Genomic DNA, 18795 nt, shown 5'->3' with positions numbered 1-18795 from the left:
AACCATGCTCTCAAAGAACCTTGTGAAAGGATTTTCATGTTTTAGTTGCACTGGAGCTATAAACTACAGCCCAAAAAGTTTCTTCACTACCGAATTGCAGGACACTCACAAAAAACACGAGAATCCCTCTTCCCCTACATCCTCCAAAAACAAAACAAAAATCTCGCACCTTTAAGGGAAAAAACAACTTGTAAAGAGCTGGAAACTTACAAGCTGAGTTTAGATACCCGCTAGTACATTAGAGGAACAAGAATGATCAAGCAGATAAAGGAGTTTCCTTCATAAGGCTGCATCCATATTTACTATTTTTTAAGAACTATGCTATGACAGTACACTAAATCTCCCCTCCTCCATTCATTATGGTATACCCACCTACCACTTTAAGTGTCAATTAAGACCAACACCACAGTTCTAGAGAAACATTTATTATAAGGTTGCAGGAATAATGCCAATATAAAGTCCCTTATTAAAACAGACTCAAGTTTTGAATCTGTAGCATTCTAGCAACTCTTTACCATCTTTATACTGTAGTTCTCATCAGGAAACAATACTCTAACTGCAGTAATAATGCTACTTGCTCATAAAAAGTTTGGATCTAAAAAGTTCGTTGTACAGGCCAAAGTAGTTAAATTTACAGCTACAGTCACATCCACAAGTGGGCCATACCAAGAGAGGTTTAATGAAACAGGCAGTTACAAGATAAACCAATTTATAACCAAAATACTGACACAAACTTTAGAGATTAAGAGCAACTAAATCTATGTCAACTAAATATCACAAAAATCAAACAAAAAGTATAAAGAATTTAAATGTAAACTTACGGAAGATTCCAAATATACATACGAGTTCAATACAGTAATTGCACAAAATGAAAAAAGCAATGTTAGAGGTTTATAATCACTGAGGTTAGATTTTACATGCTTCACACGTGGAAGTTAAAATAAAACCTTTAACGATAAATGTTGCAAGGTGGAGGTTGTTTGATTTTTTTTAAACCAGAAAATGGAGTGCAGAGCAATTCTATAGAACTACACTAAATGTGCAACCCACAGATTATTAATCCATTAATTTAATCATTCTGTGAAAAATCAAAAGGTGTAACAGAATTGATTTTGGCTATTCCTGAAGGCATTCTGGGCCAAAAAATTAAGCGCCAAAAAATTAAAAATTCTGTGCACGTTTTAAAATTCTGCACATTTTGTCAAACAAATGTGGAGGCTCCAGCATGGCATTGGGGAGCACAGGCCACTGGCTGCACAGAGGTGGGAGATCACTGTGCAGCTCCCCTTTCCCAGGGCACAGATTCAGTGGTGAGGTTGCACACAACCCTGACACAGTGCAAGGATCAGGCCTGCGCAAGAAACAACCCAGAGCCCTGCCCCTCCATGCACCAGGTGTGGGAAGGCAGGCTCAAAAAGGCAGGATCCAAGTGTGGAGGGAATCCAGGTGTGGGTTGAGAGGGTTCTGTGTGGGACAAACTGTGTGCAGGTATCTCAGCGGAGGATCTGAGTATGTATGTGTGGGGGGGGGGAGGATCTGAATGCACAGGGACTTGTTGGGGGGTTCTGAGTGCAACAGTAATGGGACTCTGCGGGGGGGTTCAGGTGAAGGTGGTTTAGGCTCAGCAGAGGGAGTCCGAGTGTAGGGGGCAGGATAGAGCTCAGCAGGGGGTCTGGGTGTGTGCAGAGGGTCCAGATGCCGGGGGAGTGGGGCTCAGTGGGGTTGCAAGCCAGGTGCAGCTGACTGAGGCTTGGTAGGGTGGGGATCCAGGTGGCTCACTGGGGTGGTCCAGGTGCAGGGGGAATGGGGCTTGTCTGGGGGGTAGAGGGATGAGGCTTGGCAGGAGGGTCTGGGTGTGAGGGGTTCTGGATGCACAGAGGTTGGATGGATGGGCGGGATGTGAATTTGTAGAGCTTCCTACAGCCAGGGGAGAAATCTGGGTGTGAGTCTGACGCAGCCCTAGATGCAGTGCAGGGGAAGAGGAAGTCCCGTCCTCCCCAGCCCAGCTGGGACTAGCAGCTGAGCCTGGCGCAGGGCAGGAGCCATCAGCCGGGTCGTCCCCAGTCCCGCCTGACAGCCGGCTGCCCTGGGCAGCCAAAATGTACTGCTCGGGAAGGTTGCATGACCGCTTTTGTGGCTTCCCTTTTCTTCCCCATCAAAGTCATTTTTCTGTGGGAAAACAAAGAAATCTGCAGGGGACATAAATTCTGTGCATGCACAGTGGTGCAGAATTCCCCCAGGCGTAATTCCGACCAAAGAATCAATGTATTTTTTTTCTGCCTTTCCCAGAAAAATTCGAAGTCAGACACATTCAATGGATAAGCTGATAACACATTTCTTCTAAAACATCTCAAATTTCAGTTTTACGCAAGACAACTAAAAATATCGTTATACCAAGGATCAAAGAAAGCTGAAATTGTGATTTTGTATTTTGTAATACAAGCAATACACAGGAGATGCATAATAAGGCTTTTGATTATCACTGCACATTTTAATTTAGAAGTCAAACTGTAAAGCTCAGACTTCTTAATGAAGATGTGAAATAGTCACTTTCCATCCAGTGTCTTTCACTGTTGACAGATCTTTGTTTCAACCACAAAAGAATTTTCAAAATGTCTGATTGTATGACAGTTCTCAGCTGAGCGCTTCTGGAGACCTGGGTGGAAGAAAAAAGTAAATTAGCAAGTTACAATATTGTGTTCTTTACAGATAGCTAGAAGTATCTGTATATTTCTTAGGAGATAGCAGTTTATGACTAGCTTAGTCTGGCAATATACAATTAAGTACTCAATAATAGTGTAAGGTCAGTTAGTTATCACTATGGTTGTACACAAGCTTGTTTCTACTGTTTAATTATAAAAAGCCCACTATTCTCAGAGCTGTGTTGACATTATACTAGGGCTAAACAAACAGGTGTTAAATACCTCTTATGAATAAATGTAAATTTCTGTTTCCAGTATCCTCTTAGCCCTTCAGACTGTAAGCTGCTGTCTCTAAACTAATTAAGGTCATGCCATAAGCCCCTCTACTAAACCATAGTCCCTCTTAACTCTTCCAAGCTCCTAAAGGCAATTCTCCCTTTGGCTCCTCTTTCCTTTCCTGAGTTCAGAGAATTCTGAAGTGGCTGCAGAGAGGGTGTTGCAGAACACAATCCTTTTTTGTTCAGCCAGATACACTTACACCAAAACACTGCAGAGATTACTCCTCTGGGGCCCAATCCTGGTCCCAGTGAAATAAATAGCAAAGCTTCCACTCACTGATAGGAATAGGATCGTGCCCTTGATTGCCACTCTGCTGACAATGTATAAAATACATTAAAAACTTGACAGAGCATTCTCAGTACATGTCAGCAGCAGACCCCTACCATAGCAAAACTGATTCTACCACATGGTTTTAATGAAAACACATTAGACAGAAGGATAAGCGAAACATGGCAATACTGTAATCAAATCAATAGTTGATCAAATTCAGTCTCCCTAGTGGAGTGCTCTCAGTGATGTCAGATACCTCATGAAAGCTAAGAAGCTGACTATTGGCATCAGTTTTGTTTGGGTAGTTTAACAGAACACACAGAACAAGAGTTTCCAATGAAAGTCTCTTCCAGAGTAAAAAGAAAAGGAGTACTTGTGGCACCTTAGAGACTTAAATTTATTTGAGCGTAAGTTTTCGTGAGCTACAGCTCACTTCATCGAAAGCTTATGCTCAAATAAATTTCTTAGTCTAAGGTGCCACAAGTACTCCTTTTCTTTTTGCAAATACAGACAAACACAGCTGCTACTCTGAAATCTGTCTTCCAGAGTACTAGCTGCTAACAGTCTGCTTATACTGTTATGATAAACTGACAAGAATGTTGGCCTTCACTTTGAATTTTTGCTTATTTTAAAATAGCTTTTGTAGAAAGTTTATAAAGTCAGTGCGAAGTTCTGTAACTGGGTATAAGACTGCCTTGTATATGGAGTCTCAATTAAATATTTACTATATGTAAACAAAAACAAGCCACACACTACTATCCTTCCTCCTCTGTTCCTCAAGCCCAAAAAACTTCCTGGGAAAACAACATGGTTTGAAGTGTCCACCAATTAGTGGTGAAAAAAATCCAGGACATGAACTCCAGAGTCGAGGACCTCTAACTAAAGGTACCATGTCTTCAACCCCCCAATATCAGTTGCCTCTTCCCATTATTTCCTCTTCTCTTCCCCCAAAAGAAATGTTTGCAAAATGAAAATATACCATTTGATTTTCATCAGTTTTAGTGTCACTGGTTATATAGGGCATGGAGGCGTTTACTGCATATTAACAACAAGACATTATCTTTTAGACTAGGATATTCTATGGAGAGTTTTAGACCCAAGCAATTCTCTTAACAGTACAATTACAAAACCCTTAAAAAAAAAAAAAAAAGGAAGGAAAAACCAGCTTAATTACAGCAACATACTGTACCGCAGTAAAATGTTTTTACTTATTTCCTGGAAAAGATTTTCTTGCAAGCAACTCATGTAAATGGCAGATTTGAACTCCTGCTGTCAGTGCTAATGCATTAGCATGGCATGTCAGTGACACAAATGGAGGGTTAATATACTAGAGCAAACGAAAACTGATTATTTTGTATTTAGGCAGGTGCAGTACACTACTCAAAGTTTTCAGTGCATTGACCACTCACTGGAACAGAGCATCTATCTAAACTAAAAAAGTGTGTGCCTACCAAGGGCGTTAAAATTAACATCCTCCCCATCACGTCTGTAAGCTTCTCAGGGGGACGGAGAGATTCCCGTTTCTGCATATAAAGCTTTCCTTCTGCTGTCAGCAGAACAGAAGCAGAAACAAATCAACTGATCCTTCTAAGTTTTATTCTGCCAATAGCAACAATACCAAAGAAACTCGCAAAATCCCAGTGGATTTGGAGCAGGAAGAAGACAGATAAATGTTGAGACAACAAGGTGGAGTTGTACCAGTTACCTAACAGCAGCACATATTAGTAGGGTCCCTTACTCCCTGGCCAGCCCAGGCTAGAAGCACTTGCAAATTTAAGATACAAAGAGCATCACCAACAGCCTGTGAAGGAATATCCTTTCAGATCACTTCAGACAAGAGGACCACTGTAAAATGGAGTAGGGAGGAAAAACTGGACAAGTTCACTGTTTGGCAAACAACTTCCTCTAATCAACCCCTATATATTAGGGTGCAAAGATATAATTTCTAGAAGGGACTGATTTAACTATACTGTGAATTTCATACAGTAATTCTAGTATTAAAAAACCCTTTGAGTGCTTTAAAGAGCTGTGATGACCAGAAAGCTCCCAGTATCATTAGGGCTTTGGCGGCATATTTGTGTATTCAGACCCACATCAAACAGCTTAGATACCAAATTCATTCCTGAATAGATGGCAGTGCTCTAGTTTGGCTGCAATTGAATCTTGCATCAAAATGTTTAGGATTAAAACATGAAAGTCAACTGGTATCACATGCAGATCTAGGCATTTGTATTTCAGATTTCCTTTTAAGATTCCCTCGAAGCATTCATTACTTGAAACAACAAGTCTCTAAAATAGATTCTACAATTTGTCAAAGCGTAACTAACAAAAGAGAAATCCCCTATTATCTGAAGGCCAATTATCCAAACATTAGACTGTTAAATTTGGATTTCCCTCCCACCCTGCAAACAAGATTTATATGTAAGCTAGTTTCTCAAATTCCAAATACTCTACTGTCTCAGGATCTCTGACTAAAACGAAAGAGTGAAAGTGAACTCATGTTCAGGTTGGTGTTTTGGGCATATCATTGAGGGTTTTGTAACCTGTAATAGACCATGTCTCATTGGAGAAGAAAAACTTCAGACTCAAAGACTCTAAAGGGGAACAAAACGTACATTTTTATTTTAATGTAGTAAATGAAGTAACAGCCTATTTAGTGGGGCATTAACACCTACCTGTTTCTGGAGTGAAGTTTTTAAGTTTCCTATTTCCCCTCTCTATTGAGGTAGTATATTTCCTATACTGGAGGAAACACTCACCTGCTCTCTGATCTCTGCGCTGCAGTCTGAAGGTCTCTTTTCCTACACAAAGCTGGTAAATGAAGATGCCCAAATCAGACACATTATCTATCTCTTCTGTTACCACCATTTCTTCACGAACTAGGTAAGTCTGAGGCAAGTAGGAACCAGTCTAAAAAAAAAGAGAAAAGGGAATTAAATGCCTTCATTAATGTTCTGTTAAGAAATGATACTAGTCTTCTGGATGGTCACATAAAGAATAAATAATTTTGACCCCTACTGGATTTTGAGTGTTAATTCTGTTAGATTGTTAAAACAAAAACAGGATTCATTTTTAACATTACCTACCCATCAGTAAGGGTCACATTCAAGTTGTTAATTCAAGCTAGCTGGGGTACTATATTAGGAAAGTTGTAGTTAAAAGCTAGACTCACACAACCCAAGCACATGAAAAAACTAAGTCTGACAGTCTAAGTAGATGGTTCAACCCCCACCATTATTCAAAAGTGATATTTCTGTATTTTCCTTAGAGACAAACCATCTCCAATACCATGAATACACAAAAAAGGGCAGCTACTGCTTCCAAACATATTAGTGACATGGCAGATATGAAGCTGCTGCTTCTGCAGCGAAGTTATATGCCCACTAGGCAGTGTTTCCCAAACTTGGGACACCGCTTGTTCAGGGAAAGCCCCTGGGGGGCCGGGCCGGTTTGTTTACCAGCTGCGTCCGCAGGTTTGGTCGATTGCGGCTCCCACTGGCCGCAGTTTGCTGCTGCAGGCCAATGGGGACTGCGGGAAGTGGCGGCCGGTATGTCCCTCGGCCCACGCCACTTCCCGCAGCCCCCATTGGCCTGCAGCAGCAAACTGCAGCCAGTGGGAGCCGCAATTGGACAAACCTGCGGACGCAGCTGGTAAACAAACCGGCTTGGCTCACCAGGGGCTTTCCCTGAACAAGCGGCGTATCAAGTTTGGGAAACACTGCCATATGGTATCGTAATGTTCATGACAGGAAGAGAAGAGTGCAATATGCTAAAACATGATCCTCTTCCTTCAGTCCAGCTATTAGACACTATCATGCCTGTTCCTTTTCAAAACGCACATACACTACATAGGAAAGGATTATAAAGTCTGCTTCCATGGAGATACAGGCACTTCCAAGAAAAAGTTATTACTGTTTCCAACACAAGTAACTAAACCTAGAAACCAGCAGCCTTTAAGTTTCTCTCTCTGGTCAGAGGTGATAACTACATTCTATTGATTTCAACGCTTTGTCATGACACATTGTTTTTCTTTAGTTTATAGGGAGCCTGAATAATATTAGAAGTTTTAAATAGTTTCAAAAGGCCATCTGATTTTCTGGGTTTTGAGTAAAAAACCATAAAATTTAAGTCAAGTAATTTAATAGCGGTTTCCTGTTTGGGTTAAAAATGTTTATTTTTAAAATATAAAGTTTAGGGTATTTGAAAGTTTAATGTCTTCATGAAGTTGAAAAATTATTATATTGCTCTATTTAACAAGCCACTGTGTGGATCAAATTGCATAAAAGTCTACATTGGCTTTGAAAAAGTATTTACATAAAAACACAGCCAGGGAAAGTTTAAATCCACTTTTCAAATCTCAATTGGAGGCAGAAATCCAGTTTTTCTTACTTTAACTCTTACAAAAAAAAAAAAACAACAAAAAAAAAAACAAAAAGAAAAGGAGTACTTGTGGCACCTTAGAGACTAACAAATTTATTAGAGCATAAGCTTTCGTGAGCTACAGCTCACTTCATCGGACGCATTTCGATGCATCCGATGAAGTGAGCTGTAGCTCACGAAAGCTTATGCTCTAATAAATTCGTTAGTCTCTAAGGTGCCACAAGTACTCCTTTTCTTTTTGCGAATACAGACTAACACGGCTGCTACTCTGAAAAAAAAAAAAAAAAAAACAGAGTCCCTTGAAAGTACCAATTTGTTTCAGAATTTAACAGTTGCCAAGCAACTGATTTTGAATTCGTATCATGAAAAGCTCACAACTGCACTTCAGTGAATGATCTGAGGTCAACAATTCGAAGAGCAAGTGAATACAGTTCTTTTGTGAAAGTTTCTATTAAACCAACACAAAGCGTTACAGTAACTTCCAGTTTCAGACCTTTGTTTTCTGAAGTCTGCTGCACGTTTCTCCATAGTGACCAGATCTGATATTATTTACAAGTACTTAGCTTTCTTAAAAGCTAGATATTTAGTATTTGAGAGCCGCTATCCTGAAAACTCAAGTTTGTTATCCATTCAACGGGTACAAAATGTAAGGAAGAGTAACTATGAAGCTTTACTACAATGACACAGTAAACTGAGGAACAATACCCTTGGGAGCAAAAAGGTTCATTGTGAAGGTTATTGCTACTGAACTTTTCACTTGCAGTTTTATTTATTATCAGAAATCACTCCTTTAGCTGTACTATTCAAAATAGTGAAGAAGTTGCACATACCGCCAGTTTTGCGAACAGGTCCATCAGATTCCTTGGTGGCATAACAATGGATGTATTCAGAGGGATCACATAGCAGTTACCCAGTTGTAAGTCAAGATAAGCAGTCAGAAGCTATTATGGAAAGAAGTTTAACAGCTGTTCTCAATAAATCAAGTGCTATCTTAATTTGTGATGATTACAACTGACTGTTAGATTCTGTGAAACAGAAAACTCATTAAGTATCTAGCAGGCCAAGATCAGTGAATATTAAAAACATCAAAACAGAATTAGTGTTTTTAGACCAAGCAGTGATAGAACTAAGTTTATTGTAGGTAATTTCAGAACAGGAAAAAGGCTACAGCTCTACCTCACATAAGAGAGCCTGCTAACAGGAAGTGAAAGACAGACCACAGGAGTATAAGCCTTCACACTTTAAAAGAGAGTCTTCCTACCAGGAAGGAGCATCTTATGACAATTAATATCAGGTAGAGGACTTGGTATACTGAAGATGTGTTCTTGTAATTATAGGAGCCTAATTAAAATGTGGCTCTAGTCAGAAACAGTACATCCATGTTCTGACTTAGTTTTCTGGAAACATACCCTGATTTGTTTCCACCATCAAATAAGGCCTGAATAAAGACTGTGAGTGGACGGATCACAACAAAAAGTAATTTCCACTCTGCTGATACTCACACCTTCTGTCAACTATTGGAAATGGGTGACGTCCACCTTGATTGCACTGGTGTTGTTAGCACTATAAAAGTAATTTTCCCTCTCTTGATATTCACTCCTTCTTGGCCTATTCTCAACAGTTGACACTTCCACCTTAATTGAATTGGCCTTGTTAGCACTGACTCCCCACTTGGTAAGGCAACTCCCATCTTTTCATGTGCAGTAATATTTATACTGCTTAATGTATTTTTTACTCCATGCATCTGATGAAGTGGGTTTTAGCTCACGAAAGCTTAGGTCCAAATAAATTTGTTAAGTCTCCAAGGTGTCACAAGGACTCCTCGTTGTTTATATCCTGATTTGTCACTTTCCAGTTACTTTCCTTTAGCTATAAGATACAGAATCCTCATGGGGCAGCGTAGTTACCAATATAAATAGCTAGACTAGAGTATTTGTATGAACTATAATTTAGCAAAATACTCTGCAGAACCTCACTAAAGTTACCATAATCCGCTTAGTCTCTTCAACTGATGGCAAGGTTCTGTCAAATAAATAAATAAATCAATTAATCTATCCTTAACTGTAGATGCCAACTCTAAGTACTCAAAGTAATTTCTGTTTATCGAAGTGATATATTTATACATAAACAAGAGTGAGAGTTTCAGTACTGGTTAGAAGAGAAAAAAGTTATTAAGTTTTTAGTAAGTAGTAATTCCTTAGGCATTTCAACATGTGTTTTTTGCACTCAATAAAGGTTCAACAATAGTCCAGGTAGACTTCAATCATTACACAGAAACCCCAGTTGTAGCCTTTTTCAGTCTCTCCTTTGACATATGACCATGAAAGACTCCCTCAAATCCAGAGAGAAGAGGCAAACTGTCTCATATTATCAGAAAGTCCTTTTTATAGCCAGTTCTTGGAAAAAGTGTTTGGCTTGAAAGCACTATATTGGCCTGCTAAACCTAGCAGGTCATGAAACATCTTTAAAACACCCACATCATTCTGATTATCCTTCTCCTTCCCTCCCCAACCCTAACATGATTTTAGCAGCCAATAACTGCTAACTTCATCGGATTAAAGAGGGGGAGAGAACAAAGTTAACCGAATTGCCAGTTAAAATGACATTTCAAATTATATAAAGGAAGGAAAAAGGCTTCATTACTCTCCAGCACAAGTGATTTCTGGTTCAGGACTCTGGAAATACATTGTTTCCAGTGAGCAGGGGCTGATTTATAGCTTCACAGCCAAGGAAAACTAAGGGAAGGTTTTAAAAAAAAATTGCCTTACAGCAATGCAGAACTGGGGGTAGATAGGCAGAACCATGCACATTCTCTACATGTGGGGAGGAATATGGCAAGAACACAACATAGGAAAAAGAAAAGTACACAAAGGGCATACAGGGGGGTGAAGAAAAACAAGAAGTAAAAAGGAGTCAGCAGAAACTTGAAATGTTAAACATTAAGAAGAATACACATTTTGGTGTTCCGTTTATTTTATATGTAGGCACTAGATTTTGAAAAAAGGACATGCACATCAGTTTCCATTCCAGAGATACCCTCCCCAAAATAAATTGAAATTTAATTTGTAGAAGTCTTGGACTGTCCAAGGATAAAAACAAACTTCACTATATACTTCTGAAAAGCAATTTAATGTTTGTTGTTGTTTTTAATTTCTGAAATACACTAAATTGTAGGCATTTTCAAATATTTTTCTCAAGGTGGAATACTCTCAGATTTGCTTTCCTTCTTAGGAGGTCTTTATTTCCCACACCCTAACCTTTCAAAATTAGGGTTAATTTTCAAAAATGCCAATTTTGATTGTTGTCTGAATAACTGAGAAGATGACCAGTTTTGGAGAAGACTGACTGGGATACAAACTTTGAGGGTGGCTGTTCTCAAACTAAGTACCTAGGCTTCTTTTGTTATGTTTTTTTGAAAAAGAGACTTTCATCTCAAAGTGATCTTTATATTTAAGGTGAAATACAAGTTTTGGTTACTTTTGCAGCAATGTTTTTACACCCCACCCCACCGAATCCTGGCTCTAGGAAGTCATATATAAATAGCCCAACAATGCTGTCAGTTCCTTGTTTTCAACTACTTTTAAATACATTTAAAATAGGAGTTTGTCAGAAGCTTCCTTTCTGCCACACCCACAAAATAAATAGAAGTTGCTATTTGTTTTGCTGTATGGGCCTTCCCTCCGTTTGCATTTTACAGTAGTACGCAACTAAAAAAAAAAAAACCTTGTATGTAAAAAATTTATTTTTATTGGCAATTTACACTCTCCTGTTCCAATTCAGATTCAAAACTCTCATTCCTTTTCCCAGTTCAATTTGCACAATTCATTCTCAGGAGTTAAGAAATCTATCCTGGGCAACATTGTCAAATCACACAGCAACTGACGGATCCATTCTGTTAAATGAACCTGTTTCATTTAATTTATGGTTGAAAAGACTTCCAGTTCTAAGAGAGAGTAGTGTAGCTAGAGTTTACATCTAGACTAGTAAACTTTGTTAACACAAGAGACAGATTATCAACAGACAATTCATTACCAGAAGTGGGAGATGCATAATTGTTGGTGCCACACTGAAAAGACAGTCTCAAAAACAAAGTCACAGTAAGCTGACATTTAAAGCTATCATCCAGAGGACACATCAGTAGTAAAAGTCATCCATTTTTTAAAAGCATTAAAACGCCCCTTTTAAACTCACCCTGTCAAAATCATGGACAATAGCTGCTGGGTCACTATCTGAGAACTTCGGAACTGGAACATCAATGATTGCTATGTTATCATCTTCCCGAATATCAGCTTCTTCTGCAATGGGCAGGAAGTACGGTTCTGTAGCACGATCCTGATTTTCATTTTCAAAGTAACACATTTCCCCACGGTACACCTTATGCTAAAAATAAAAAAGTCAGCTGTGTTATTTTTTGGTGTTGCACTTTATTTTTAAATTTTAATCTAACACTAAATCAGAAGTTTGTTGTAGTTCTTTTCTACCCAAGCTTCAAGGGTCAAGGCCTGTAACTCATTTCAGTTGTTAAGACTGAATTTTTATCAATACCATGACAGAAATCCAGTAATAAATCTATTGCTTACAATTAGTTAATATTTTGATTTTGAGGTTGTCAAAATATGAAAGTAAACAAAACCAAACATTTATTCTGAACAAAACAAATAAATATTCACATTACCTTAGGCATGAAGTACTTGTAGATGCAGGCTCCACCAACTACAACCCCTGCTAAGATGAATGCAAGACCCAAAAGGGTCAATAAACATCTTCCAGATGAATTTTCATTTCCATGTGTTGCAATTTCTGGATCCTTTATAGAAAAAGGAATGAAAGATTTGACACAATTTAGTAGCCTGGAATTTACACTTATCGTTCTTCTACTACCTGTTTAAGTGCTCAAGCTTGACTTGTGATCCACATAGGGTGTCACTTTGTCTCTTGGGGAAAAGAAGATGTATCTGAGAAAGGTTTTCCTGGTATGATGCCATGGCAACTTAACACCAACATTTTAAAGTGCAACGAAAGTGTTGTTAGTGTAAAAATATAGCTAATAGCAATTTCAAAAATCCTTTGGAATTCTGGCCCATTCTTGGCCAGAATTTGACAAAAATGGCATGTCCTATGAAGTTACACTGTTCCATTTCAGAATACTCAAAATAAGTAATTGCTCATAGTAGACTCAAAGTATAGAAGAAGAAAAAAAAACCCAAACATTTCCACTAACCTAAGGAGTAGACATTTTCTAACTCAATTTAAAAAAATATGCAAAAAATTTCATTGCTATGCCTTATGTTCAAGATACAGCAGATTTAAGGAGCTTGAGGCCACCTCTCAACTGTCTATTTAGCATCATGTGTATAACTAACTACCCTTCTTCAAATATCTTAATTGAAGAAACTCCAGCAAGTTTCAAAAACTTTTAAAAGCAGCAGACAAGATCATTTTTATTTCATCAAAGCTTTTTTAAAGCTTGTTTTAGTGCTTAATACAATGACCTCCTTTCATAAGTTATTCCTGACAGGAGAGAGTGCATCAAAGCAAAGCCCACCAGATGCTATGTAAATATCTCCGTGTCATCCTATTATCCCCAGTCCCAGTTTTTGTAGTTTTACAATAACCTTTTCCAGTTCTTTAAGTGATCATCTCCCTCTGTTGCTGTGTAAGAAGCCCATACAACCAGGAGGTGGGCTCTATAGAGCGTTGCCAAATGCACAACAAATGAGAAAAATATTTTTATTCAAAGTGTTATTTCTAAGAAATGGAAGCTAACATCTCACAAAAGTGTTATCTTAAACTGACTGTGTGTCCCTTAGCTGTGTTTGTCAACTGCACGCACATCCAACAACATATGCTGAGCAAACGGAGCATCAAAGCATCAGAAAACAACTATAGGTTGGATTTCCCATGGCACGTTAGTGCAGGAAGAGATTACTATTGACTTAGATTCCAAGTTCTTTGGGATAGGGACCATCTATTGTTTGTGCCTAGTGTCTAGCACAGTGGGACCCTAATTCACGATTAGGACCCCTAGGCACTACTGGAATACAAATAAATAAGCACATTAAAAGGGCCTCTTGTAAGAATATTACTGAATTCCTTTTTAAAAAGGGATATCCATGTTTTGCCGAGCACAAACTCAAAAATTCACACACCTAAGGAACCAGCTCTTACGTAATCAGTTTAACACAATTTTGTCCTGTCACTGAACCCCGTCAGATGCTGGTTTATCTGACATTCTGCTAGCATACTACTGGTGTAACAAGTATTGCTGCGGCAAAATGACCACTAGAAGAAGGTTGAAAAATATCATTTTAAAATTATTTCATTTTATGTGTAGTGAGAATGTGTTTCACCATACAGACATTTAGATTGTGGCACAAAATAAAACATCTTTTAAAGAAAGCTTACATTTATTGAGGCCAGTTTTATTTTGCCCCTGCCTATCTTTATCATGATACTGTACCACATATTCATATATACCATCAAATAGTTCCCCATCCTTTCATATGATTACTTAAATCAAATGTTGGTGTGCTACTGAATACTATGGTTCTAATTGTTAAGGTACCCAAGTCTAGATGGGTGCTTATTTCAATTTGTAATAATAGAAAAAAAAAAAAAAGCTATGTTGGTTTGTGCTGACTATACACAAGTCATGAGACATTTGCTGTTTGCTTATTTATCTTAGAAAGAGATTCTATGTGTGAACTCAGACGCCTGAGTTAAAATGTTTTCTGTACAAGTATTTTCTGGTGCTCTGTTAAATGTGTTGTTTCAGCAAACATTTGTGACTGTAAACTTGTCTGCTTTCCACTATTATAGCAAATGCAAAAAGTAAGTGAACATAACCAAACTGAAAAGGAGTACTTGTGGCACTTTAGAGACTAACAAATTTATTTCAGCATAAGTTTTCATGAGCCACAGCTCACCTCATTGGATGCAAACTGAATTCACTTTTATTTAAGTGCATTTGAGTGGTATTCACCCACCTCTAAGACCATCTGCTACATTACACTGGAGTTGGAGTGAGGAGTTTGTCTATAAGTGTACGTAGTTTAGTTTGAGACAGTATTTTGAAAGGCATAATATAGTCAACACAAAGTAGCTCAGATCACAAGCTGCTCATCTTATTTTAATAAGAAAGCAAGAAATAAAGGGAATTGCATAACATACAATCATTGCAACAGATTTAGAACAGTGTTAAGAAACTTAAAGAGAATAATTAAAAATATACATCCACAATGCTATTCAAGGACAAGAGGCCTCAGACTTTTTTTTGCCAAACAGGAGAGAACCAGTTGTATATGCTGAATATATAGTCCCCATCTCAAAACTAACATGTATTTTCCCCTTAAGGTACACAAAAGCCCAGGATAGATGGGAACTCAGCCTCTGAACTGTTGTGTGTCTGTGTCAATTACCAGGTGGTAAATTAGCCTTCTAGAGCTACCAGTTCAGTTACATCAGAGGTTAAGACTACAGTTAACTAAAGCAAAAGCATGGTGCAAAATAGTCACTAATTTTTCTTTATAGTACATCATTTAAGAAAATAAAGTCTTCGCACATATTTAAATGGCTGTAGTAGAATAAACCATATTGATAACTCATAAGGGGAGAGGCAGGAGAACCCAGAGAATACATGCCTGGGACTTTAAAGGTTTTCAAGGTCAGGCTTGATAAAGCCCTGGCTGGGATGATTTAGTTGAGGATTGGTCCTGTTTTGAGCAGGGGGTTGGACTAGATGACCTCCTGAAGTCCCTTTCAACCCAGATAGTCTATGATTCACTTAAAACTGTTTATAGAAGGAATTCTTAATTCAAGTCAGATTTGCCATAACCCAGGAGTTCTCAAACTGGGGTCGTGACTCCTCAGGAGGTCACAACGTTATTACATGGGGGGGTCGCAAGCCGTCAGCCTCCACCCTCAAGCCCCACTTTCCCTCCAGCCATTATACGTGTTAAATACAAAAAAAAAAAAAGTGTTTTTAATTTATAAGGGGGGGGGGAGGGTCGCACTCATAGGTTTGCTGCGTGAAAGTGGCCACCAATACCAAAGTTTGAGAAACGCTGCCATAGACCCTAGACAGTTTACAACAATTCCATCTTTCCTAATAATTAGCAACAACGCTTTCATAATAGCCGTGGCAGTTGCATGTTCAGGAAGAACCCTCCTTCCAGAATACTTTCTTGGCCAATTTCACTAGGGACGCTTGTGCCAGAGTGCCACGTTCAAAACAGAGGCTAGAGTCTGAAATCAACACTCAGGTCAGCTGGGCAATTGAAGTGTAATCATTCCCCAGCATGAGAACACAGTTGACTGGGAGCCCGCAGAGGGTTTTAAAGCTACCCTCGGAGCTGGCAGAGGACGGCCCAGCACGTACTCTTAGCTGTTGAGGATTCAGGGCTCAAGAAGGGTGGCACAGAGCAGAAAGCGGGGTTTCCCTTTCCCTAAGTCCCCCCGTCCCCCCTTAGCTCCACAGCCCGGAGCTGCGGCGCTCGCTGCGCACCAGGGCTTTCATGGGTTAAGCGGAGCTCGGCGCACACTGGCTAGCTCGGGGCCCTCCGGGGGTGCCCCGCAAGCTGGGACGCCATCAGAACAGAAAGCGGGTTAAAGGACAGAGCGCGGCTGCGGAGAGGGCCCTGCACACCCCGCCCGGCCTCCATTAGAGACAGGAGGAATAACACACCGCCCCCCTCCCCCCGACACACACACACACAAAATGGATCCCTCCTCCCCTCCCCCTTTTCGCTTCCACGAGCAAGCGCAAGAGTGGCCCGGGCAGGACGAGGCCGCCGCAGAAACCAGCGCCCCGCTCCGCGGCGGGAGCTCAGCGGGCAAGCCCCTGAGCCTCCGCCCCGCCGTGGGACTGGGGGGAAGGCGACCCTGGGACCGAAGGAGGCCCCTCTTCCCCCTAGGGCGGCAGGGCAGATGACCCCCTCACCCGGCAGGCGGAAGCAAGGCAGGGGGAGTCGAGAGGAGCCCCCTCCCTAGGGGGCGCCCTCGGCCTCCGCCATTTTAGCCCCGAGCCGGGGGCGCTATATCCGCCCCCCCCCCCGCCAACCGACGTTATGAGAAGATGGCGGCGGCCCGGGTCCCCTCGTCGCTCCGCGATGGCGGAGGAAGCTCGCGCCCCGCAGAGCCCGTCCCGCACCTTGTCAGTCACCAGTGCCTCGGCCGCATCCTTCTTGGGCTCGTCCTTGTGGGCGAAGAGAGAACTGAAGGCGATCTTCACCATGGCGCTGCCCGCTCCGCTCCGCTCCGCGCTGCGCAGCGGCCGATCGCAAATCCCGCCGCCGCGCGCCCGCCCCTCAGCCCCGGCCAGGGGGAGGAGCCAGCGCGCGCCCCGCCTCTATCCTCCGTGCGCGCACGCGCGCGCGGCCCGGGGCGTCCAGCGAGTCAAACCGCCGGCTCGCTCGTAGCCCTGGCGCGGGGGGGGAGGTGCGCGTCACAGTCCCGCCGCCTGCCCTGCCGTGCCGTGCCGTGCCGTGCCGGAGGCTACCTTGGGAGGCCGGAGAGAGCCGTCCCCATGGCAAAGGGCCCGCAGGAGGCGGTGGTTTTCCAGGGCCGCCACCCAGGAGTCGCCCCGGCTGCCCCCTGGGCTCCAGACGCCACAGTCTAGTGAAAACATCCCAACCCCCCCTCGCCTGCTGCCCGGGCTGCTGACACGGGCGGGGCTCCCCTAGCGCGCGCTGTGAGACACCCACCTGCGGGGGAGGGGGTTCGCCTGTTTGCACGTCCCAGCCTGGATCGGCCCAGGACAGTCAGCTGCTGCTCTCAACCAGGGCCTAAGTGCTGCCGTCTTCCTCCTTGGGGAAGGCCTTTGACAGCCCCCCACGGCCACCCCTTTTGCCCCCTGCGCCCTCCCCACCCCACCCCCAGAAGGGGAAATTAATAACAAAGAAAACCTTGCTCCAAGCAGAGTTTTGACCCCAAAGGGAGATGGGCTTGAGACTCCATGAAGTCCCCTAGGGAGTTTGTCACCATTGATTTTACTTGGCTTGCTATGGGAAACCCTCAGCAGGTAGGTAGGTGTACAAACCGTTAGTTATGTAACAACACCCTTTGTCTATGTGTTTAACAGTTTAATAAAACAAATGTTTGGCTTTTCTCCTCCCTGCCTTGAGGAGTGCATACTGTTCTGAGCCTTCCACCTGCCCTACAAGCCACTCACAAGGTCCCCAGTGTCCTGTCTGAGCAACTTTCCTCCCATGCAGGAGTGTTTTACAAACGTTTTCATCCGTATTCAGTATCATTTACTTATATAGTGCCCTAATTGCATGTGGCACTTTACAGGCAAATATGAAGACAAGGTTCCTGTCCTGACAAGACAACAGGCGGAAGACACCACTCATTGAGAGTGATATTGCTCTTTGGTATCATGTTAGGGCCTTACCAAATTCACAGTCTGTTTTAGTCAATTTCGTGGCCAGAGGATTTTAAAATTGGTCAATTTCATGGTGCAAGCATGGGGGGCTGGACCCAAAAGGAGGTCATGGGGTCACAAGGCGGTTGTGGGGGGAATGGCGTGATTTCCACCCTCATTCTGTGCTTCTCTCAGAGCTGGGCTCTGAAGGCAGCGCAGCTGCAGAGCTTCCTGCAGGAGGGGAAGGTCCCCGGAGGTAGGTCTGATCTCCCCTCACAAGAGAGGCCGTGCAGGGGAAGAGAAAGTCCCGTCCCTCCCCAACCTGGTGGACTAGCAGCTGGAGCCTGGAAACAGTAGGAGCCCCCAGCTGGGGTGCCCCTAGCTCTGCCCCTTCCTCTCACCTCCAATAGCTACATTTCACACAGGAGGTCTGATTTCACAGTATGTGACATGTTTTTCAGGGTTGTGAATTTGGTAGCGCTCTAAGTATTGTATATTAGTATATATATAGGTAGTCAGTATACACACACAATATATAATAAGTTACTAAGACATAGATATATAGGTATCACATCACTCACCAGTGAAAAGCAGACACCTTGGGCATGGGTGGGTGGCAACCAGAAGGGTACCATGCTGCACAACAATGTAGAGGAGGGGTGAAATTTTGACAAAATATATCTGTGACACCCCTTCTCATGAAGGGATCTTTAAAGGCCACTCAGGGCAGACAAGACTTTGGTGTTCAATGCCTCATGCAAAAGATCCTCACAGAGCAAGCCACATGGTACTCCTCTACTTTAG

The 18795-nt window shown here is 41.8% G+C and overlaps 1 protein-coding gene across 3 annotated transcripts; it reads right to left on the bottom strand.

Moving 5' to 3' along the window:
• Window positions 1–409: 409 nt before the first annotated feature.
• Window positions 410–16956, bottom strand: ITM2A (integral membrane protein 2A). 3 transcript variants are annotated; one of them, XM_038415814.2, is made up of 6 exons: window positions 16780–16956; window positions 12307–12438; window positions 11823–12011; window positions 8462–8572; window positions 6011–6161; window positions 410–2656 (listed from the first exon to the last, which is right to left on the bottom strand). In XM_038415814.2, exons 1-6 carry the CDS (start codon window positions 16861–16863, stop codon window positions 2568–2570), a joined length of 756 nt encoding a protein of 251 aa, XP_038271742.1. In that variant the 5' UTR covers window positions 16864–16956; the 3' UTR covers window positions 410–2567. The 3 variants fall into 3 exon arrangements, with proteins under 3 accessions (XP_038271742.1, XP_043347741.1, XP_043347742.1); XM_043491806.1 differs by having other exon boundaries at window positions 16792–16942; XM_043491807.1 differs by lacking the exon at window positions 410–2656 and adding an exon at window positions 3025–5098 and having other exon boundaries at window positions 16780–16947.
• Window positions 16957–18795: the final 1839 nt, after the last annotated feature.

This window comes from Dermochelys coriacea, chromosome 9 (assembly GCF_009764565.3).
Source record: "Dermochelys coriacea isolate rDerCor1 chromosome 9, rDerCor1.pri.v4, whole genome shotgun sequence".
NCBI lineage: Eukaryota > Metazoa > Chordata > Testudines > Dermochelyidae > Dermochelys > Dermochelys coriacea.
The sequence above is the reverse complement of the archived record's forward strand: the minus strand, read 5'-3'. Positions and strand labels throughout refer to the sequence as shown.